Source organism: Budorcas taxicolor, chromosome 23 (assembly GCF_023091745.1).
Source record: "Budorcas taxicolor isolate Tak-1 chromosome 23, Takin1.1, whole genome shotgun sequence".
NCBI classification, from domain to species: Eukaryota; Metazoa; Chordata; class Mammalia; order Artiodactyla; family Bovidae; genus Budorcas; species Budorcas taxicolor.
This window is the reverse complement of record NC_068932.1, coordinates 14,025,586-14,049,365: the sequence shown is the minus strand read 5'-3', so window position 1 is coordinate 14,049,365 and position 23,780 is coordinate 14,025,586. Positions and strand designations below refer to the sequence as shown.

The window sequence follows — 23,780 nt, the reverse complement described above, 5'->3', positions numbered from 1 at the left end:
AAAAAAATTTTTTTTTAATTTCTTTTCTTAAATTAAAAAAAAAAAAATGTCCTAGGGGCTTCCCTGGTGGCTCAGTGGTAAAGAATCCTCCTGCCCATGAAGGAAGACACAGATTCGATCCCTGATCCAGGAAGATTCCACAAGCTGCGCAGCAACTAAGCCGACAAGCCACTGTTGAGCCTGTGCTCTAGAGCCCAGAAGCGCAACTACTGAGCCAACATGCGGCAGCAACCGAAGCCCACGCACCCGAGCCTGTGCTCCAAAGTGAGAGTAGGCCCCACGATGAGAAGTCCACACACCACAACTCAAGAGTGCCCCTGCTCACCACAACTAGAGAAAACGTCCTTGAAGTAACAAAGACACAGCACAGCCAAAAAATAAAATTGTTTTACTTTTTTGAATACATACAAAATAGAAAAGGTAGAAAACAGTATTGCAGAGAAAAGTCCCTTCCTTTCCCCTCCAGCCCCTAGAACCCCAGTCCCACTCCCACCTCTGAGAGGTGATTGTTACCATTTTTAAACACATCTAGAAGGCAATGGCAACCCACTCTAGTACTCTTGCCTGGAAAATCCCATGGACAGAGGAGCCTGGTGGGCTGCAGTCCATGGGGTTGCTAAGAGTTGGACACAACTGAGCAACTTCACTTTCACTTTTCACTTTCACACATTGGAGAAGGAAATGGCAACCCACTCCAGTGTTCTTGCCTGGAGAATCCCAGGGACAGAGAAGCCTAGTGGGCTGCCGTCTATGGGGCAGCAGAGTCGGACATGACTGAAGCGACTTAGGAGGAGGATGAGAGGTATTTTGGGGCTTCCCAGGTGGCCCTAGTCATAAAGAACCCAACTGATAATGCAGAAGATGTGGGTTTGATGCTGGGTCAGGAACATCCCCTGGAGGAGGGCATGGCAATCCACTCCAGTATTCTTGCCTGGAGAATCCCACTGACAGAGGAGCCTGGCGGGCTACAGTCCATAGGTTCGCCAAGAGTCAGACATGACTTAAGTGACTTGGCATGCACACAGAGGTATCTTATTATCCATATTTATATAGGTATGCATACATATGTATGTATAACCACATATGTACACACACCATATGACAGACCACTATGTATGCTATGATGCTTGAAGATCATTTCCTCTCGTTTTTCTTAGCCATGATTCTGCAGACCACATCAATCAATGGTCAGCATCCTGATCACAGCATCCTCTCTTCCTCCCTCCTCCAGATTCCTTCTCATAACCCATGGGTTCTACATGTAAACACTTCTCAACTAACAAGTCCTGGGTCCCTTGAATTCATGTGGAGTTTCTTTCTTAACAATATGAGATAATAAGAATATTCGTTACCTTATTAGCCATAATCAACAAAGTCTTGAAAATATTCTTCAGTTGACTATTGATTTCCAGTATAGATGCCACAGTGGGGGATAAAACTGTTCCCAGTGAACTGAGGAGGTCAGTCTTAAGTACATTCTGGTTTTAAAAATAAATATACAACTCTTTAAAAAGGATATTTTTACTTCCATAAATCTGGATAGTTAAATGATATCTTAAATACCTTGTTAACTAAACACATGTATATTAAAATCCTAAGTGTCCGTTCTCTTTTTTATAGCCTACAGAGCCTATTACTAGAGTTTATATTCATCATAAACCACTTAATCCTGCATATAGGAATTAAGAAATGGTCACTTTATGTACAATAAATTCTTAATAGTTTACTGTAACATAAGTCTGAAGAATTCAGAAGAGGGGAAAATGACAGTCATTTGATAAAATTTCAGCAATGTAAACAAAGAAAGGAAAAAACACCTACAATTATATTTCAAACAAATAAATTTCAAACAACTTTAGGTTACTAAGTCAAAAAGGCTGAAACCAAATAGCCTTGAAAAGTAGGCTTTGGGTTGGAGGCATTTAAGTTGGAAGAACTGGTGACTTACATTCTACTGGATAAGAACTTGTCATTGTTCTGGTTCTTGTCAAAGTATATACAAAAGTTAGAAAGTACTGTAGATTAGAAATTTTTATAAAAAGAAGAAAAAAATTCTGAACTAAGCTCCTATTACTAGGGGAAGGATGAAGAACTATAATGAAATAATTAGTAAATGCTTAAAAGAGTACTGGTTTCCTTTGGAAAGAAGAGCTATCATACTAATTTCAACTCATTCTGTGGGAACAATTACCTCTTCAGACTCAAGCTTGCTTATGACTTGGTAGGAAGACATCAATAAACAGAGACTACCATTTATTTAGTGAGTGAATCAATTCTCATACAGCAGAAACTAACAGAACATTGTAAAGCAATTATACTCCAATTTAAAAAAACTCCCAAAAAGTAAGTACCAGTGAGCATCTTTTAACTTTGTCAAATTTGGGTGACCAAAGAAATCTACCCAACAATGTCATGCAAGCACTGAATTTAGGCAGAATGTTGGCTAACATGAGCAATCTTTACTTGGAAAATGTTCAACAAATATTGTTAAACTCAAAAAGGGAGGCAGAGAGCCTATACAGAGGGAAAAACCAAAGTAAGTTATATGGCCAAGAACGTCCCAGACAAATGATAAAATTACAAAATGAAGGGTATAAAGAAATCAAGTATGGAGAAGGTAGACAACATTGTGTAATTAGATGACTGGCTTCTAGAGAATTATGGGGAAAAGCCTCACAGTTACAGGTCAGAAGGACTTGATTACACATATTGGACCCCACAAATTGTTATATATGTTCCCCAAATTCTATAAGTCATTTTTCTTACACATTTTTCTGTATTTCTGTAGTTTTAAAATTAAGTACTTAATATACCCTTCAGGTTGGGTCGGTGTAACATTATTAGCATGACTATTCCAGGACCCTTAAGAAAAGCATAACTGACCAATTTCTGAGCCAGCTAACAAGTCATAGGTCCCCTGAATTCACGTGGAGCTAAACCTACAACTCTTTCAAAAGACACATGAACTCCTACACTCTATGTTACAGAATATAAGTGAAAAAAGTTTCAAAGGTTATATATATGCTATTGGAAATTAATCTTTCTGGGAGGAAAAAAACAGTGAAGAGACCTGTCTTTAACAATATAAACCTACTCTATTAAAGTAATCTATTTACCACTGTGTCTAGTAAAGCTTAACATGAAAGAAGAGCAGTTAACATTGTTTTTGGAGACTTATCAAATGTAGAAAAGATTTACTAACAATCAGTTCCTGAAGTACAGTTTTACTTTCTGCTGCTAACGACTGTTCTTTCAATATCATATTAGAAATCTGAGAAACAAGTGTAGACACGTTTTCTGGAATCGACGTGAGAGATCCAAGTGCTGTTGCAGTAATAGTGTCTAATGCAGAGACACTGGACGTCAGCAGGTTACCTATACCAAAAAGAAAAAAGATGTAAATCTGGACATAAATACGATTAAACACAAATACAATCTTGGCAAAATTTATATCCCTGTTGTGGTAATTTGTAACAAATAAGCTTAAAATAACTGACTCACTATGTAAGCATGGAATTATTTTAAACATAAGTTATGTTCCATAGTATTCCAGAAGCACTGGGCACATCTGTTAAGTATATCAGACCTGAAACTGTAACTTAGTGTAAGAATCAGAATAATCTAAAAATTAATCTCTAACTAAAATACACAGCATTACTGTAGATAAAAAAGGTTAAAGAAGAGAAACTAGAAATCAATAAATAAATTTTTTAGTGGTTAGCTTAGAGTAACTAGACTCTAAGTGACCTTTTAAATTTTTCATGTCTGCATCTTCCAAATTTCCTATAGTGAAAATAATACTTTAATATCAGTTTTGAAATTAGTCTCACACTAAACACAGTAAGACTGGAATAAGAAATGCTTGAACTTACTGATGAAATTATTTGCAGGGTAGCAAAGGAGACCCAGATGTAGAGGACAGACTTATGGACATGGGTGGGGGGAGGAAGGAGAGGGTGAGATGTATAGAGAGTAACATGGAAACATACTGCCATATGTAAAAACAGATAGCCAATGGGAATTTGCTATATGACTCAGGGGTGGAATGGGGAGGGAGAAGGGAGGGAGGTTCAAGAGGAAGGGGACATATGTATACCTATGGCTCATTCATGCAGATGTTTGGCAGAAACCAACAAAATTCTGTAAAGCAACTATCTTCAATTAAAAAAAAAGAGAAATGTTTGTACTTACCAAACAAGGTCTTGTGAACTTCTAGCATGGCCTTTTGCTTCGTGCTGCCATCCTTAATTAACTCTTCCATGTTATTAAACAGACTATTCAAGTTTTTGCCAAAAACATCTTGAGCTTCTGCGTTATGCTGATCAACTGCCTTCTTACGATCCAGTTTAGAATGGAGACCAAATACATCTTTTGTAGTTTCTTCAACTGTGTTAAGCAACTATATATGATTTTTAAAAATAAGTGTTGATAAGATGGATAAGACAAAAGCAATCTAATGAAAATATCTTCATTAAAGACTTCTAAAAAGAACTAGTAAATTTTACATATAGTCTCAGAAGAAATTTTTAAATTCATGCCAATGTTTATTTCTCCTCCCCTAGCCATCTAGGAAAGCTGATTTTGCCAATCAATTTTAATAATTATGCTCCCTCACAAATGTTTCCCCAATATGTGTTACTAAGGCAGGAGACCCTGGTTCAATTCCTGGGTCAGGAAGATCCGCTGGAGAAGGGATAGGCTACCCACTCCAGTATTATTGGGCTTCCCTTGTGGCTCAGTTGGTAAAGAATCTGCCTGCAATGTGGGAGACCTGGGTTCAGTCCTTGGGTTGGGAAGATGCCCTGGAGAAGGAAAAGGCTACTCACTCCAGTATTCTGGCCTGGAGAATTCCATGAACTGTACAGTCCATGGGGTGGCAAAGAGCTGGACATGATTGAGTGACTTTCGCTTTCATGTGTAACTAATTTCCGAAGGATACATCTAATAAAAAAGTGAGTCCTTTCAACATCATCCATCATTAGAAGATACTAAATTCTTGATGACTAGTCTCAACCATGACCACAGGTAAAGCAGTACAACACCATTATTCTAAACATTCACAAAGTATATTCAAGTCAGGTTCTATTTTCAAAACCTAAGGAATAGATTTTTCTTAAATAAGCATCTCCAGTGAAGAAAATCTAGACAAAATAGTAAAATAATGCTTCTTAAATGGACAGAAGAATCATTTGGAGTGAATAAACAGAATTTCACAATTTCTTAGCTTATGCTAAGAAAGTTACTTCTACCCATCCTTTAACTTCTTTAACGCAACTTCAAATAAAAACAAAAGACAAACCCTGCTGGCAGCATCATGAAGTCTCTCCTCAGTACTTTCCAAAGCAGAGGTGATAAATTCTTCTTCAACAAGCTGTAATTTAGTTTCCTGCAAATGTCTTTGAGTGGTTTCAAGTTCCTGTGCCTTACTTTGCAGGTCAGATTTGCACTGGTTAAGTTCATTTTTACTATCCATAAACAATTCTGTAACCTACATATAACACATGAAACATTTTTGTTTTAGAATTTAAAAATGCCAAACTGGTCATTGACACACCTGGCTAGTTCATAATACTAAAAGAACCAACAAATTATTTCCATATAAAAGTTGTAACAAGTTACCAGGTAGGTTAGAACATTTCATATGGTAACTGGTATCTTCCTATAACTACTACTAGCACTGGTGGTCCAGTAGTTAGGACTCTGCGTGTCCAGTGCTATCGGCACAGGTTTGATCCCTGGTCAGGGAATTACGATTCCGCAAATCGTGGGGAACAGCCAACCAAACAAAAACAAGTAACAGGTCTAATGAAATGTGTTAATTCTTCAGATTCCTTTCAACACTGCCAGTGTGAGAGTGGCACTGAAGGGTCAGGTCTTTCAACCCTAGTTATTTAACATCTGGTTTCTCCCAACATCTGCCTTTTGTTATCTGATAAACATGTTGATGAAAATGTATCAGCATTCACTATACAGCTTTCATATTAAATTATACAATTCAATTACTTTCTTAAAATGCTGCATTAGTGTGTGTCAAATAGAATAACTTCTTCAAAAAAGACTCACTTCTTCATTATCATTAATGATAATTTTAAAAAACTGTGATACAACTTAATTTTAGTTTAGAGGTCAGCAAGAAAAAAAATCTTAAAGAAAAAATATCAGGTGCCTCACATTCTGAAATTGCCTTTAAATATTTGCTTTTTACATGACAGTCAATACAGTTTTGAATGCTTACCCTATTTAGCTCTTCCTCAACAGCAGCAATTTTTTCAACCAGTTCTACAATTTGTTCCTCTTGAACAGTTAGTTTTCCACTCATAGCTCTAAAATAAAATTTAAAAGGATTTTAACAGTGAATATTGTTTCCTAATGCCTATATAATTTACTCTAACACAAATGAGGTAGTTACATATCATGTCTACTATTTATCACTATCATGATAATGATGCCTAAGTATCAATAAGCAATAGCTACAAAGTGCAAGAAACAAATATATTCTTTGTCTTAGGTTTATAAACAGACTGTTTTTCTTATTTTCTCCATTTTGAAACTGAGAATCCCTACTGACTGCAGGGGAAAAAAACATGTATGTATATAAAATTTGAGAAGCTACAAAGGTGACAGAGGACACTAGCCCACATACAGGAGAGGTAGGGATGCTAGGTGTCTACAGTGAGGAATACGAAGAATAATAAACAAGACAGGCAGAGTCCCGAAGAGGCTTGTGGTGTGAAAGCATCAGGTCTCACAGGAGGAAGGGGTAAGGGGCTAAAACCTGGAAAACTAAAGTACGTATGCAGAGCAATTAAACCTCCTGCCCCCAGCACACAGACCCCAGTACACACCCCAATACACATACCACTATCACACCACCACAAAAGTCCTCATGAGATAAACGATTCTTCTCTGCTGCTGCTGCTAAGTCGTGTCAGTCGTGTCCGACTCTGTGCAACCCCATAGGCAGCAGCCCACCAGGCTCCCCCGTCCATGGGATTCTCCAGGCAACACTGGAGTGGGTTGCCATTTCCTTCTCCAGTGCATGAAAGCGAAAAGTGAAAGTGAAGTCACTCAGTCGTGTCCGACTCTTCGCGACCCCATGGACTGTAGTCTCCCAGGCTCCTCTGTCCATGGGATTTTCCAGGCAAGAGCACTGGAGTGGGGTGCCATTGCCTTCTCCGGATTCTTCTCTAGAGCACGCTTCTCAGCTTTAGCACTACGACGTTTTGCACCAGACAATTCTGGTCTGCTTTAACGAGCTCTCTGATTTCCTGAGATTAGCCAGTGTCGGAGCGAGTGCTGTTGCTTGCGTTCTTCTAGTCCCTTCCTAACTACCAACCATTTCCTATTCCACATTGTGCTTAAATGACAAAGAATTTTAAGAATGTAGATTTCCTCAAACTATTCGCTAGAGATACTGATTAAAGGAAAAGATAAAAGTCGAGGTGGTATAAGAAGAGAGTTCATTCTAACAGTCTTTTGATAACTATATCAGTTCTTTACTGGAAATAGCTCTTCAAAGGAGATGAGCTATTTGAAATGCTTTCCTATATTAAATGTACAAGAGGAATGCAACATTGTTGTTAAATGAATGATATAGTTTAGGTAAATAATTTTTAATTGAAGTATAATTGACTTACAATATTACATTAGTTTTGGGTGTACAACATAGTGATTTGATACCCTTATACATTACAAAATGATCACAATAAGTCTAGTGATCAACTGTCACCACACAAAGGTAGTACAACACTCTGACTACACTCCCTATACTGTACATTCTTAGAAATTAATGTCCATAACCAAGGGCTTACCTGAAATTTTCTTCGGATATGTACACTCCATTTTTTTCACGGGCTGCAGCAAGATCCCGTTTCAGACGCTCTATCTCTTCTGTATACTCCTACGCAAGAAGAACGTTGTGCCGTTTTAGCACTTCGCTTTTTTTTCATTCAGTTTGGGGAAGATTTATAATACAACAAAGTAGCCCTCTTATCTTTTTTAAAGCATAAAAATATGTGATTGAAAAGTCACAACCTTACTTTTCATTCAATATTAATATGGTTAGAATAAAGTCAATAGCTTTCATTCATTATAAAAATACAGGCTTCTGAAGAAAAAAACAACCCCCAGTAGCCAGGTTGGTCTCCAAATCTCATCTCACACGAAAAGGAACCAGGGTTTCTTAGGGAAGTGTCTGACTCCAGGACTGGGGCAAGAAACACTCAAGATGAACCTGGAACATCTTGTAAAACAAAATAGGAAGGAAGCGAAGGAAGCTTAGGCCAACCAAAAAGACTCAAGAACCCACTGAAAAGGTACCCGATGGCCAGAGAAGGAACAATTTGAGCGTCAGTGAGGTTATTAACTACAATTGTTAGCACAAATATTCTAAATCCATGAGTTTATAATGATGTTAAGAAAGCTGGGAAACCAACCCATTATTCTCCAAACTGTCAAAGGAAATGAATCAAGCATTTGTCCTGTTTTTCCTATAAGAACTACAGCCTTGGGGAGCTGAGGGAATGTTCCTCTTTACAGAGTTAGTCCAGCAGTCAACTAAGGAAGAACAATTCGAAAATCATTGTTTTGCAACCCTTAAAGAAGAACTAGTGGATCAGGTCATTTGAATATAATCAATCTCTTACCAAAAAAAGGGAAAGAACCAGATATTATGTGCTTCCAAGTGGGAGAATATACCACCACTTATCAAGTATTTTGGCCAAAAATATAGAAATAAGATAAAACCTGACTCTATCAAGCCTCACAATCCAACTACTAATTTATGGCAAACCTTATTTGGATCCTAAAACAAAATATTAAAAGTCTACACTGATGGAGAAGGAAATGGCAACCCACTCCAGTATCCTTGCTTGGGAAATCCCATGGGGAGTCTAGTGTGCAACGGTCCATGGAGTACAACAGGGCTGGACACAGCTTGGTGACAACAAATGGCAGTTCTAGCCAATGTTGAGAACAAAAACTTGTAAGGAATTGGGGGTTGGGGCTGAAACCAAAATCCTATTGTTTACAGACGTGACTGTCTATTTAAAACAACTGGAATTTTAAACAATGACTAAATATTTTATCATAATAAATTACTGTTAAATATTTTTAGATTTAATAATAGCAATAGGGTTCAAAAATTCAGCTGTCTAAAATAAAATGAATGCTTATAAACGAGCATGGCCTTTAAAAAATAATGAATATAAAAATCACTGTCGTTTTTCTCAGATCCTGACAATTTTGACACCCTTTATCAAGAGACGTTCACTCATATAAGCTTCCTTTTAAACAGTCTGATTCCAAGAGTTATTATAAAGCTACAGTAATTAAAACTGTGGTATTAGTGAGGGACAGACATAAATCAATGCAACAGAATAGAAAGCCCAGCCATTTTGGAAAACAACCTGGCAGTTCCTTTAGAAAATAAAAGAAAACTTATATTCAACTACCATACAACACAACAATTATAGTCTTGGGCAATTATCTCAGAAAAATGAAAATTTACATGTACACAAATTACTATAAACAAATATGATCAAAGCAGTTTTATTTTCAATTGTGAAAAACCGAAATCAGCCCATACATCTTTCACAGGTGAATCTGACAGCAAGCTACGTGTGGTGTATACATGTGTCGTGCTGTGCGGTGTATACAGGTGCCATGCTGTGCGGTGCTCAGTCGCTCAGTTGCGTCTGACTCTTTGCTACCCCATGGACCTTAGCCCTCCAGGCTCCTCTGTCCTTGGGGATTCTCCAGGCAAGAATACTAGAGTAGGTTGCCATGCCCTCCTCCAGGGGATCTTCCCAACCCAGGTATCAAACCCAGGTCTCCCACATTTCAGGTGAATTCTTTAGTCTGAGCCACCAGGGAAGCCCAAGAATACTGGAGTAGGTAGCCTATCCCTTCTCCAGGGGATCTTCCTGACCCAGGAATTGAATTGGGGACTTCTGCACTGCAGGCGGGTGGTATATACATACCAAGGAATATTCCTCAGCATTAAAGACTAAAGATCTATTAATATGCACCACTCAGGTTAACCTCCAGGGAATTATGCTGAGTGATAAAAACAATCCCCAAAAGTTTACATACTGTATGATTCTATTCAATAACACTCTTAAAATGACAAAGGTTTAGAAATAGAGAATAGATCATTGGATAACAAAGATTAGGGACGGGAGGTCAGAGTGGGAAGGAAGTGATTATAAAAGGGCAATGAGGAATCCTTGCTGAGATGGGACTGTTCAGTATCTTGACTGTGGTAGTGACTCCATGAACCTACACATAACAAAACTGTATAGAACTAACTAAACACACACACATGAGTACCAGGAAAATTGAGGAGTAAGACCAACGAATTGCTATTAACAGTGTCCCTACAGTGATTTTACTATATAGTTTAATAAAATGTACAAAGGATCTCTCTGTATTACTTCTTTCAACTGCATGTGAATCTATAGTTGTCTCAACAGAAACAAAAAAAACCCACTACCAATAAAAGGAAAAGACAAGCCAGCCTGGGAGGAAATATTTACAAATTATTTCATAAAGGATAGTATCTAGAAAATATGAACAATCCTTTACAACTTCATAAAAAGATAACCCAATTAAAAACTGGCAATTTAAATAGACATTTCACAAATGAAGATACACATATGGATAATAAGCATGTGAAAAGATGCTGAATATCACTATTCATTAAGGAAATGCTGATTAAAACTGTACTGAAGTACCATTATACACTTAAATTACACTGACTGGATAGAGTTTGTAAGATCATCTGTTAGTATTAGAAAAAGCATTTTAACACACAGGGCATTTAGTTCAAGCCATTAAATGAAAAGCCTTATCAAAGGCAATTTAATAAATTTTTAAAAACAATTATTTCAGTTCCTCATTTTCACATTTGTCAAACAAATTTATATTACTCCATAAAAATTCACAATTACCTTAATCAGAGCTTTCTTGGTGAGTTTCTGGTTAACCTCAGGCTTATTGAGTATGTTCTTTGCTCTATGAGCATATTCCAATGTACTCAGAGTTTCCTGTGATGAAAAGAAAAAGCCAATTACTGAAGATATGAGAATAACTTAGTTCTGTTACCTAAAATGTACTATATAATAACATAATAATTTTTGGTTATATCTAATATAAACATTTACCCATTACTACTACTATACCCAACCTTTAAAAACAAGGAATGTTCTTGAAGCAACTATACTCCAATTAAGTAAATAAATAAAACAGAGAACTGTTTAAAACATCCTTCTTTTTTACTCTTCAAGTTTCAGGGTCTTTAACTTTAATATCATTTAATCTAATAATTTTTTGCTTTAGTCTTCAGTCAGTTCAGTTGCTCAGTCGTGTCCAACTCTTTGCGACCCCATGAATCACAGCACGCCAGGCCTCCCTGTCCATCACCAACTCCCAGAGTTCACTCAGACTCACGTCCATCGAGTCAGTGATGCCATCCAGCCATCTCATCCTCTGTCGTCCCCTTATCCTCCTGCCCCCAATCCCTCCCAGCATCAGAGTCTTTTCCAGTGAGTCAGCTCTTCGCATGAGGTGGCCAAAGTACTGGAGTTTCAGCTTTAGCATCAGTCCTTCCAAAGAAATCCCAGGGCTGATCTCCTTCAGAATGGACTGGTTGGATCTCCTTGCAGTCCAAGGGACTCTCAAGAATCTTCTCTAATACCACAATTCAAAAGCATCAATTCTTCATCGCTCAGCTTTCTTCACAGTCCAACTCTCGGACATCCATACATGACTACTGGAAAAACCAGAGCCTCGACTAGACGGACCTTTGTTGGCAAAGTAATGTCTCTGCTTTTCATTATGCTATCTAGGTTGATCATGACTTTTCTTCCAAAGAGTAAGCGTCTTTTAATTTCATGGCTGCAGTCACCATCTGCAGTGATTTTGGAGCCCCCAAAAATAAAGTCTGACACTGTTTCCACTGTTTCCCCATCTATTTCCCATGAAGTGGTGGGACCAGATGCCATGATCTTCGTTTTCTGAATGCTGAGCTTTAAGCCAACTTTTTCACTCTCCAGTGTCACTTTCATCAAGAGGCTATTAAGCTCTATTAAAAAAAAAGCCTCAGTGAATTTCATCAACTGATGAATAAACAAAATGTCCTATATCCATATTATTCACCCACAAAAAGGAATGAGTTCTGATACTTGCTGCAACATGAATGAACACTGAAAACATTATGCTAAGTGAAAGAAGCCAGCCACAAAATACTTATTGTGTGATTCCATTTATATAAAATATTCAGACTAGGCAAAGGTATAGATTAAACAGAGTAGATTAATAGTGACCTAGGGCTAGAAATGGAAACTGATGGGGAGTGACTGCTAATAGGTTACAGAGTTTCCTTCTAGGATAAAAATGTTTATAGATTCTGGTGACAGTTGCATAGCTCAATGAATATAGTAAAATCACCTAATTATATACTTTCAATGGATGAATTTTATAGTATACAAATCATTTCTCAACAAAAATATTTTTAAAATGCAAGAGAAGTTAAGAGACCTTATAAAAGCTTTTCTAATTCCATTTAAAGAGGATAATCCAGTAAAATTAAAGCAGACTTTACCATCTTTGTTGTTTCTCTTGGTTTTCCTACCTGTACGCCCACATCCCGCCCCATCTTTAGTGAACTCTAAGCAGCCTCTAAAGCACTAATATTTGCTTAACCCACTTCTAAGGCCTCAATTAAACCATCCACTCCTAATGACCACAGCAATTATCTTTGAAAACTGGAAAAATACAACTAAGTAACTAGCTTTTTAAGATTGAAAACTGCCAGGAAGGAGAAAGACAATTTTTCAGTGGTGTTCTCCTCTATGTGTCCACCACATACAATGTCTAGATTATTTTTACTGTAGTATAGAATGAATGAAGCCAATTAGTGAACTCTAAAAATATTATACATGATAGTTAGGGAATTCTCTGGCAGTCTAGTGTTTAGAACTCCAAATTTTCACTGCTGAGGGCCCAGGTTCAATCCCTTGTCGAAAACTAAGATCCCACAAGCCACGCTGCACAGCCAAAAAAAGTGGTAGTTAAGACCTTACCTCCAGATTGAGAGAGGCAGGAGAAACTGTTGCAATGATAGATGTTCTTGTACGTCCCCCAAGAGAGTCCTGGAGGATTCTAGTCAGTTTAGATTCTCGATAAGGAACATGAGGTGTTCTTTCTACGAGAGCAGTAATGACCCTTCCCAGAGTCAACAGGGACTGATTGATATTTCCAGCTTCCCGAGCTCTCTTGTCAACTGCTCCAGAACGGCCAATGTTCTCACTGCCTGCAAGATCAACCTTGAATTTTAAAAATAAAAGTAAGTCCTCAGTCTATGGATTTGGAATAGAAGACTTTCATTCTCATATTGTACATAAAGACATTAAATAGCCAGTAAAATCATTTTCTATGAGTAACAACCCACTACAAAACCAATAACCCAGTGACTACAAAAGTACTGTCTCTAAATACACAATTTTCAAACTGCTCTATGAGGTGATAAAGAAGAAACAGTGGAATAGAACTACCATTGGACCTAGCAATCCCACTTCTGGGTATGTATGCAAAGAAAATGAAATCACTCTCTCAAAGAAATGTCTGCACTCCCACGTTCATAGCACTGTTAATGATAAACAAGGTATGGAAACAGCCTAACTCCCCACTGACGAATGAATAAAGATGTGACATGGTGTGCATGCACACGCGCGCGCGCGCGCACACACACACACACACACACACACACACACACTCGAATATTACTCAGCCGTGGGAAAGGATATCGTGCTACATTGTACATTTTAAATACATAACTTTGTCAATTATACCTCAACAAAACCACACACACAAAAAAAACTGAAGGAATGAACAGTGGTACTACAGCTGACGCTTACCAAGTTCAACTTTCCAATTTTAACAAGCTCCTCTCCATCAACTGTAGTTTCTTTCATATGTATGGTAACAGAGAAAACTGAGTGGGATCGACTAGAAAACAAGACCAAGTTGCCCAATCATTAGAATGCAAAACATTATTTGTTTTCTTTCTATAACATAATGAAAACAGCAAAGAAAGATCTACGTCCACCAGGGTAGAGAAAGATAGTATCAGACAGGATATCAGTAAGATTTTGGAAGACAGTGGATAGATAGAATGATGCTAGGTTTTGGCTTTCTTCCTCCTGCTGCTTGCACAGAGGAAACTAGTAATAGGCTACCTGAAAACAGCTTAAATGACTTAGAATCCTCACGTACCTCTGAAAGCTGGATGTGGAATAGTGTTTGAAAAGCTGCCTGGTGTGTCAGAAGAGATGGCTTGCAATTGATCTATTTATAAGAACCACTTGAAATATCATTACCTTAAACTCAAACAGCATCAGGCAAGCCACCAGATCACTCCCCCTCAGCATCAACTATCCTAAAAGTACATTGCTCTGCCTCGAGAAGGTCACCAGGGACAGGTAGGTCCTTCCTCTGAAGAGCACAAAGAGTAAATAGCAGTGTTCACTGAAACACCACAAGTCATCACTGCTAGACTACAAGGTTTTCCAAAGTCCTTCCTATGCTGTATACTGACACTGAACTTTTATCTTAGTGATATAAAAAACAATACAGATAACCAAAGACAGCGTTCCTTTCTGTATCAATATCTGATGAAGAACATTATGTTTGTTAATGTCACTGATGGTTGCAATATAGTAGTTTCTAATTTTCTCATTTGTACTTTTCATGTCATTTTTACAAAATTATTTAAGTTATTTTAAATAACAGAAAAAGGGAGGGACACAGGGAAAAATATAAACTATCGATTTGAATTATAAAATACAATGTCATGTCTTCCTACCATTATTTGCCCAGGAGATCAGTCCTGGGTGTTCATTGGAGGGATTCATGCTGAAGCTGAAACTCCAATACTTTGGCCACCTCACATGAAGAGCTGACTCATTGGAAAAGACCCTGATGCTGGGAGGGATTGGGGGCAGGAGGAGAAGGGGACAACAGAGGATGAGATGGCTGGATGGTATCACCGACTCGGTGGACATGAGTTTGAGTAAGCTTCAGGAGTTGGTTATGGACAGGGAGGCCTGGCATGCTGCGATTCATGGGGTTGCACGCAAAGAGTCAGACACAACTGAGCGACTGAACTGAATTCAAGATACTAGAATTAATGCTGTTAAGCATAAAAGTCAATTCTGATTTTGGAAAACTGAATCACGTTTCTTTTCTTTATCACATACATTGATAAGAAGATATCTTTACTCCAGTCTTCAGTGAAAACTAGGAAATTTTAAATTATTCAAATTTACAGAATGGGAATTTTATATTTCAGAGAAAAGTATTTAGAGAAATAAATTTTCTTAAATTCATTCTTCTAAAGTCTAAATCAAGTTAAGTTATAAAGCAAACATTTAATTCAAACGGAAACTTCATTCTGTGATTTGTTTATAACTCCATTTTTAATGGAAAGCTATTATAGGAAATTTAATTTAAATTATAAAATCACCCATAATTCCATGATACTGATTACTTTCATGTTATGCTATTTTTCTTCTCTTTAAATACACACATATTTATATAGAGCTACAATTATAATTGCTATAGCATACTGTAGAATGTCCCACTATAAGAGAGCAACTATAAGAGAGCAAGACCTCAAAGTCATTTTGCAGTTCAGGGAAAATGACATTCAGGTAAGTTTAACTACCTGAAGTAACATATTTAGTTAACTGCAGAACCGGAACTAAGCACAAATACCTAACTCCTAATCTACAGCTCTTTCAATCACATTCTGTTGTTTCCTTCAGAGACAAGCAAAAAAAAAAAAAACAAAAAACCACCTCTGATTTGGTAAAGTGCATTTGTAGAGTCTGGGATTCATCTTATAAGGGATACTATCAAATATGCCTCTTTCTCCCCTTGAAAGCCTGTATTAGTGACCATGTGTATTCTATTAGTGATCATGTGTCTTCCTACATTAAAGTGAAGCCATCTGAGAAGAAAGAAGTCATGCTGTACAACCTAAAAATATAAAATTTTGTCATTTATACCTCGATTAAGCTGGGGGGGGAGGGGGGAATAGGCCATTTGGTTTTCTTCTAATCTTTACTCAAATAAGAGATTTTCAAACTGTATTCTAAGTATCCTTAGGGGCTCCAGAAAAGTACTCAGGGCAAATCTCCTGAAGGCTGAGGAGGTAAGCCCCTGAGTATCCCACTGCCAAATCAACTACCCCAGCCACATTTTAATCAGGGCTCCCATGTATAATTTCATTTGGGAAAAGAAATCTACTTAAAAAAACAATAATTCTGCTCAAGTTCAACTTGTCTTTGTCCTCCTTTCAACATTCTCCCAATCCTGGTTCTCTCCTTATAAACCTCAAGCCAACTGCTAAGGCAAGCAATCCAGCACACAATCCAGGTGTGTGACTCACATCCCTGGACACGCCCCAGTTTGATTTCCCAAGTTTGGATATTCTTCTTGAAAACAAAATGGAGCAGTGGGGGAAACAAGGGCTTTCTTACCTAGAGTAGGCGTTCATCAAAGTTGCTGCGGTTGTCCTTTTCGCTGCCCCCTTCTCCAAAATTTGATAGACTTCATCCTTGTTGTGTACTGTAATTTCCTCTAAACCTTTGATTATCACTCCCCTCTGACCAAATATCAGAAGATCACCCATTAAATTGGTTAAAAAGAAAATATATATATATATTTCTCAAAATATCACACATTAACATTTGGAGACATTTCATTGTCAAAGACTCAAGTTACCTTGTTACGAGGATCATCAAACATCTGCAGTCTCTCAGAAACATCAGAAGACGGATTAAGGAGATCAAAGAGCTCTTCATTATAGATTTCCAATAGCGACACTTTCACTGAAAATTCAGTACCATTATCAGTAAGTTTCTCAAAAATTTGATGAAGAGTACGTGGAATTATACCAGCCAAAGGATCCTGAAATTATAATATTAATAAAGACTTAAAGAATACCATTTACTGCAATAGTTAAAACACATATATAACAAGGGCCTCCTTTACAGTACATTTAAACATAAATATATCAAAACAGGTTTAAAAAAAATTTTTAAATAAACTAATGTTAGAGAAGCCAAATCATTTATAAGCCATTTACAACAATCTGTTCAATAGCAATTATTCTTCCTTACACCTTCCACAAATCTGTCATTCCAGTCAGCTACTTCATGCCTGAGCATTGTACAGAAACCAACTGAATCAAGTTCCTTATAAAGCCAAGTTCAATACTCCTCTCCAACTTTTCTCATGAGAACATAGTACCATTCTTTTAATCAGAAAAGTGGCTCATCTAACAGTATATTCCCTAATTCCGACATAAAACAAAGTTGTTTCTCAAACGTTTAATTAGCCTTAATAAAACTTATGACTCTATTTTTGAAACTGTGCTTTAAGCCTAGCCCCTATTTTCTATGATTACAATTCCATAACACTATTACCCATGCATAAAGTAAGTTAATGCCCAACCACCAGAAGAAAGGATCTGCCTAAATGTTGGTAATTTGGAAAATAGCAGTCATTACACTCATTTAGGTTTAAACACATTTCTTTGTGAAATGTACTATGTGCTTTCTACAATCTTCAGCAATACAGTGACCTTAATTTCATACTCAAAGTCATCATTAACAAAGTACCATACTGTTCCCATGGTTGTGCTAACTTTACAAGACTCACTCCCTCACTGCAAAGCCCTCCTCTTCAAGTCCTACTCACATTCCACTTTCCCACAATAGTCTGCTCCAACTCTCTGTCCCAAAGACCCTTCTCTCATCATCTAACTGTACCATATGTATTGCTCCTCTCTCTCCCAGTAAGACTTTGTTTCTTAAACAGAAGCCATCACATATACTTTAATATCATTATGCTAGTAGTTTATCCTAAATTCATGTTTGACATGGTACTCTGATCTATTTCAGACAGAGGCATCCAACCAAGTTTTATTCAGCTGCACTTGAGCCACTTTAGAGACAGAAGTCTGATATAAACAATAAATACCTCCTCCCAAGTATACTCTTCATTAGGGGACCTTTCACCTTCCATTGTAAAGGTTTTTCCAGTGCCGGTTTGGCCATATCTGTCAAAATTAACAGAAGCGTTAAGCAAAAATAAATGATTACATGCATCTAAAACTTTTCATCAATTTGAAAAGTGTTTCACTCACGCAAAAATAGTGCAATTATAGCCCATAATAACTTCATCCAGAATTGGACAAACAACACTTCGGTAAACGTCAATTTGTTTAGTATTTGCTCCAAAAACCTAGCCAAAAAACAAAAGGCATTTCTTGAAAAAAAAAAAAAAAAATTTCAAAATTTCCTTAATAATTGTTTTTAATATATTAACTTATCCAGCCCACTAGAAACCATTTGACAACTCAAAGGATCAACTGAAATTTCTAACTACACCAGAACCTACAGAAAATATACATACTAGGATAATTTTACATTAGTGGATAGTAAGAAGCAGCAGCACTTTAGGAAGTAAGTACCATATCAAAAGTGTATGTTTTCCTTGAGCTTTTGTCCGCCAGTCCTCCAGTTCGAACGCTAACTTCTTTCCGCACATGATCACAGTCTACAACCGGATGGGCGTTAGCTTTCCGCTCTGCCAAATTAAATGGTCTGTAAAATGAAACACACAAGGTCATTCAAGAACTCTTTTTTTTTTTAACTTTTTATTTTGTATTGGGGTATATATAACCAATTAAAACTGTTGTTATAGTTTCAGGTAAACAGCTAAGGGACTCAGCCATACATATGCTGCCAAGTCGCTTCAGTTGTGTCCGACTCTGTGCGACCCCATCCATAGAAGGCAGCCCACCAGGCTCCTCCATCCATGGGATTTTCCAGGCAAGAGTACTGGAGTGGGGTGCCATCGCCTTCTCCGCAGCCATACATATAAATGTATCCATTCTCCACCAAACTCCTCTCCTACCCAGGCTGCCACTTAACATTAAGCAGAGTCCTATGTTCTTGTGGTTATCCATTTTAAATATAGCAGTGTGTCCATGTCGATCCCCAACTCCCTAACTATCCCTTCTCCCCAGCAACCCTAAGTTCGTTCTCAAAGTCTGTGAGTCTGTTTTGTAAGTAAGCTCACTTAAGAATTAAGAACTCTTAGTTATCAGGTTACTGATGACATTTTTGTTAATATCTCAGACAAGAACAATGGGAAGTTTTAACCACACTGTTGGTGACAGAGATTAAATGGGGCCTAAATGACACTGCTAAAGCAGACAGCAGAATTTTAAGGGTTTCAACCGCCAGAAACAAAATTAGTTTAAAAAGTTTTGAAAGATATGTACAATTCTGACAGGTTCTTGGAGTAGACTAAGAGAATTAATTTGTAAAAAAGGTGAAACTTATTTTTCAGAATTCTGTTTCCACTGTTCCTAGAATCCAGCCAAGTTAGGTTATGATGTATTAGAAAGAACATGCCAAATTTGCATCCAAAATATTAACCTGCCAAGGGATAACTGGCACAAAATGAAAAATATATTAAAATAATGACTAATACATAGAGCACTTACTACGTGCCAGGCACTCACTGTTCCAACTGTTTCACACATGTTAATTCAGTTTGTCCTCAAGACACTGAGGTCTAGCGGGGAACATAAAACAAGTGATTCTAAGAGAGATGATGTTTAGTAACGGGAAGTAAAAGGAACTTACAGCAGAAACTTAATGGGGCCTTGATTAGGACACAGCAGGATAAAGGAGGCCTGATGGGAAAGACTCCATGTGAAGTAAGATAAATGCCTCCTTAGGCATTTCAGTAGAATGAGGACTCTTCATCCAGTCTGCCTGGGCAATGGAGCCCTTTGTGTCTGTCTTCTCATTTGAAAATTTAAAGGTTGGTAATAGCACCAACCTCAAAATGTAGGGAAACAAGTCCTATGTACCTCAAAATGTAGGGAAACAAGTTCTATGTACTGTTTCCCAAGCGTCTACTACTCTGCTTAGCAGACACTCAAATATTAATAATATCTGTTATATTACACTGCTTAATAAACGTCATCCTTAGGGAAACAGAAAGGAAAGCTAAAAAGAACCACAGTCCGCAGAGTAGCATCCATAAGATACTGACATACTTAACACAAATCTGAGCCAAAGGGAGAGCTATTCTTGCCCTGAGTCCACTTTTCCCATTCATTATCACATGCTGTGACAGGAAATGCCAAACAGGAAGTTATCTTTACCCTCATCACTAGACTAACCAAACCGCTATTTATGTTAAGGATACCTCAATGTCCTCTGGCATGCCCCACCCCCATGTTTGAAAACCACATTTGTGATCCTGAGAAGTCTAACTCAGTAACTTCCAAGTACTATCTTGTCTTGCTAGCATTTGTTAAATGTACTGAAACCTAACAATGCACAAAAGTCACAGTATGCAGAATTGCTCTCCTGTGGTTAAAGCTTTTCCAATTGGTCTAATCTCTTGTCTGGATGTGTGATTAAGTTACCAAATGAATACCATTCAAGTTGTTGGCGCAAAGCGGTAGAAATTCCCACAAATCACACATTCCTAAAAGTTATCAAAGCTCCCACAAAGGAGCTTTAGGGACTGCTTATACTGCAATAAAGAGTACTGTCAACCAACCAACTATTTTCCTATCCAGACTTCTTTAATTAGAAATTGCAAGGTTGCTGCTGATGACACCAGCAAAACCATCAATTGTAGTTGGCCTTCCCTGGTGGTACAGACAGTAAAGAATCTGCCTGCAATGCAGGAGATGACACGGGTTCAATTTCTGGGTGGGGAAGATAGCCTGAAGAAGGGAATGGCTACTCACTAGAGTATTCTTGCTGGGAGATTTCCATGAACAGAGCGGCCTGGCAGGCTATAGTCTATATAGTCACAAAGAGTCATACACAACTGAGCGACTAACACTAATGCTTTCACTACAGTCATATTAAAATTCAAACAACCAAAATGGTAAAGAAAGACTTGAGGATTAAAAAAAACAGTCCTGTCCACTAAATTCATTCATTCACTCCATAAATATTCATATAGCTACTGTACAAGTAAAGAACATCATAAAGATTGTATTCATTGTAATCAAAAAATGAAGTCATGTCTCAAAATTTTGCTGATTTCTTAGGTTATCATAAAGATTGCATTCATTGTAATCAAAAACTGAAGTCATCTCTCTTAAAATTTTGCTGATCTTTTGGTGGTTTAGTTGCTAAGTCGTGTCCAACTCTTGTGACCCCACGGACTATAGCCTGCCAGGCTCCTCTGTCCATGAGATTCTCCAGGCAAGAATACTGGGCTGGGTTGCCATTTCCTTCTCCAGAGGATCTTCCGGACCCAGGGATCAAACCCAGGTCTCCTGCATTGTAGGCAGATTCTTTACCAACTGAGCTACTAGGGAACACCTCAGGCTGATCTCTTAGGTTATCACAAACTGTTGGCATTAGAAGTTTAAAACTGGGGGGAAAAAATCAGACAAGATTATGTGACAGAAACTACATGTAATCTGAAAAGCCTAAAATATTTACTATCTGGGCCCTGTGAGAAAAGATTTGATAACCCTCAAGAGCATAAGTTATTTAGTAAAGTTAGGAAATGGTAACCCACTCCAGTGTTCTTGCCTGGAGAATCCCAGGGATGGGGGCACCTGGTGGGCTGCTGTCTATGGGGTTGCACCAAGTCGGACACGACTGAAACGACTTAGCAGCAGCAGCAGCAGCAGCAAGGACACATTGGGCTTCCCAGGTGGAGCAGTGGTCAAGAATCCATCTGCCAAGGCAGGAGGCAGCAGAGACACAGGTTCAATACCTGGGTCAGGAAGATCCGCTAGAGAAGGAAATGGCAACCCACTCCAGTATTCTAGCCTGGGAAATCCCATGAATAGAGGAGCCTGGTGGGCTACAGACAATGGGGTCGCAAAGATTCGGACACAGTTGAGCACACACACACATACCACCACCACACCAAGAACAGAAACCTTTGCAGTAGGAGGGCTATTTGAAAAAGAAAAGGCTAATCTGAAAAGAAAAACATCTCTTTGTACTGAAATTACTGTAAACATTGGACACTAAGCACTTTTCATTAGTGATAAAAAATCTCTTTTAAGTTAAGGCTTTAAATGTATGGAGGTAATAAACATGAAATTCAGGATAATGTTCAACTCTTGAGGTAGAAGAAAGGGATGTGGAGGGATACAGTGGGATTCTAGCTGTAATAATTCTTCTGTTTCTAAACATACATGCTTGTTATATTCTTTATAATTTTTTATAGGTCTGACCGATTTTTTAACAATAAAAATGAAATTAAAGAAAATAAAGCCACATAGAAAAGGTAATACTGCCTGACTTAATTAAATGATCAAAATCATATAAAAGTTTGTATTTGAATATGAGCTGGTTTTTTTAATCTTCAAGACAAGTAACTATTAACAGAGGCCCCAGAGTGCAATTGGTAATTGGCTTGACTTCGGATTACCACCGAGTGTCTTCTCAGGCACCTAGAGTTAGCTATTACCTTTGATATATACAACTCAAGCCACCAAAGCTGTGTAGGCAATAACCTATGAAAATTTGTTAATACACTTTTAAAATAACCTTTTAATTTTAGAATACGTTTGGATTTACAAAAAAGAATCTGAGAGGTGGTAGTTTTTAATATCACAGCAACAAAAACAGACACACAAAATACACATATACCAGCAAACTATGCCGGGCGTCTAAAAAGCCAAATCAATCCAGTATTTAGTTAAGCAATAGATTGTACGAGTATGTTCTTCCACTCCTAGCGCATTTTAAAGCTGGGAAATGATGCAGAAACTAATCAGGAGAGAGCTGAATGAACACCTTCACCCACCCACTGGAAAATGTACCACAACTTCAGTCGTCTCCTTGATTTTAAAACATAAACTCATTCTACAACTTAAATCTTAAAAACAAACATGTTTATTTGTTTACCAAGGATTAAGAAAATATTGCTTCTAGAACAAAGTGAAGAGGTAAATGATTACTTTTTTCGAGATGATGGAGAGGACGGTAATAACAACTTAAGTGCTAAAACATCTGTTTAGTAGGTGTGCAGTCGTTTCCAAACTGATCAACTCCAAGGAGTGGCATAATGACACCGAAATCTTTGCCGACAGTATTAAAAAAAAAAAACACAAAACACCTTTCACTAAAGAACAGCGACGAACTTCTCCTCAATAGCAGTTGAAACTATAAACTCAGATACAAATATCCTTTCTTCTGAAAAAAAAAAAAAAAAAATACTAATTTACTCCTCACAGTAACCTGGTGTCGTTTTCTCGAACAGAACGCAGGAAACTAAGGACAGGAAGGTCTGGTTCCTTCAGAAAATTACCAACAAAATCCCTCTCCTCGGACCGCGCAGGAAGGAGCCTGGCAGCAAAGCCCAGGGCTCGGAACCGTGCAAGCTCGCCCTACCTGCATCTCACCACCACCTGGATGTTCTTCCCCTTTTCATCTTTCTTCTTCGCAGATGAATTCGGCTGAGACGCCATGACTGTCCCCTAAGGCCGGGTCACTGACTCGCCGTGGGGCGTGGAGCGGCTGGGCGGCCGGCGCGGACCTAGGTGCCCTCCTCCCCTGCCGGGTGCTGGCGTGCCCGCGGAAACTGCTATCCACCAGTCACGGCCACCGTGACTGACCGCGGCGTCGGCCCCGCACCAGCCGGAGCCGTGGAATCACAAACCTAGTCTCCGCCCGAAGCCCAGGAAACCGAGCAACGACTCGGCGCCT

At 38.1% G+C, this 23,780-nt stretch overlaps 1 protein-coding gene across 1 annotated transcript in view; it reads right to left on the bottom strand.

Annotated features, from left to right (window-relative positions):
- Window positions 1–23,542, bottom strand: part of KIF11 (kinesin family member 11) — a 40,179-nt gene extending 16,637 nt beyond the window's left edge. Inside the window, exons 1-15 of the mRNA XM_052661216.1 lie at window positions 23,466–23,542; window positions 18,539–18,671; window positions 18,212–18,309; window positions 18,046–18,124; window positions 16,786–16,971; window positions 16,542–16,666; window positions 13,917–14,007; window positions 13,083–13,325; window positions 10,950–11,045; window positions 7,812–7,900; window positions 6,236–6,323; window positions 5,300–5,488; window positions 4,192–4,399; window positions 3,203–3,375; window positions 1,353–1,478 (exon numbers count right to left, since the gene is read on the bottom strand). Coding sequence (XP_052517176.1) covers window positions 1,353–1,478; window positions 3,203–3,375; window positions 4,192–4,399; window positions 5,300–5,488; window positions 6,236–6,323; window positions 7,812–7,900; window positions 10,950–11,045; window positions 13,083–13,325; window positions 13,917–14,007; window positions 16,542–16,666; window positions 16,786–16,971; window positions 18,046–18,124; window positions 18,212–18,309; window positions 18,539–18,671; window positions 23,466–23,542 — 2,001 coding nt within the window. The remainder of the gene's footprint in view (window positions 1–1,352; window positions 1,479–3,202; window positions 3,376–4,191; window positions 4,400–5,299; window positions 5,489–6,235; window positions 6,324–7,811; window positions 7,901–10,949; window positions 11,046–13,082; window positions 13,326–13,916; window positions 14,008–16,541; window positions 16,667–16,785; window positions 16,972–18,045; window positions 18,125–18,211; window positions 18,310–18,538; window positions 18,672–23,465) is intronic.
- Between the last annotated feature and the right edge of the window lie 238 nt (window positions 23,543–23,780).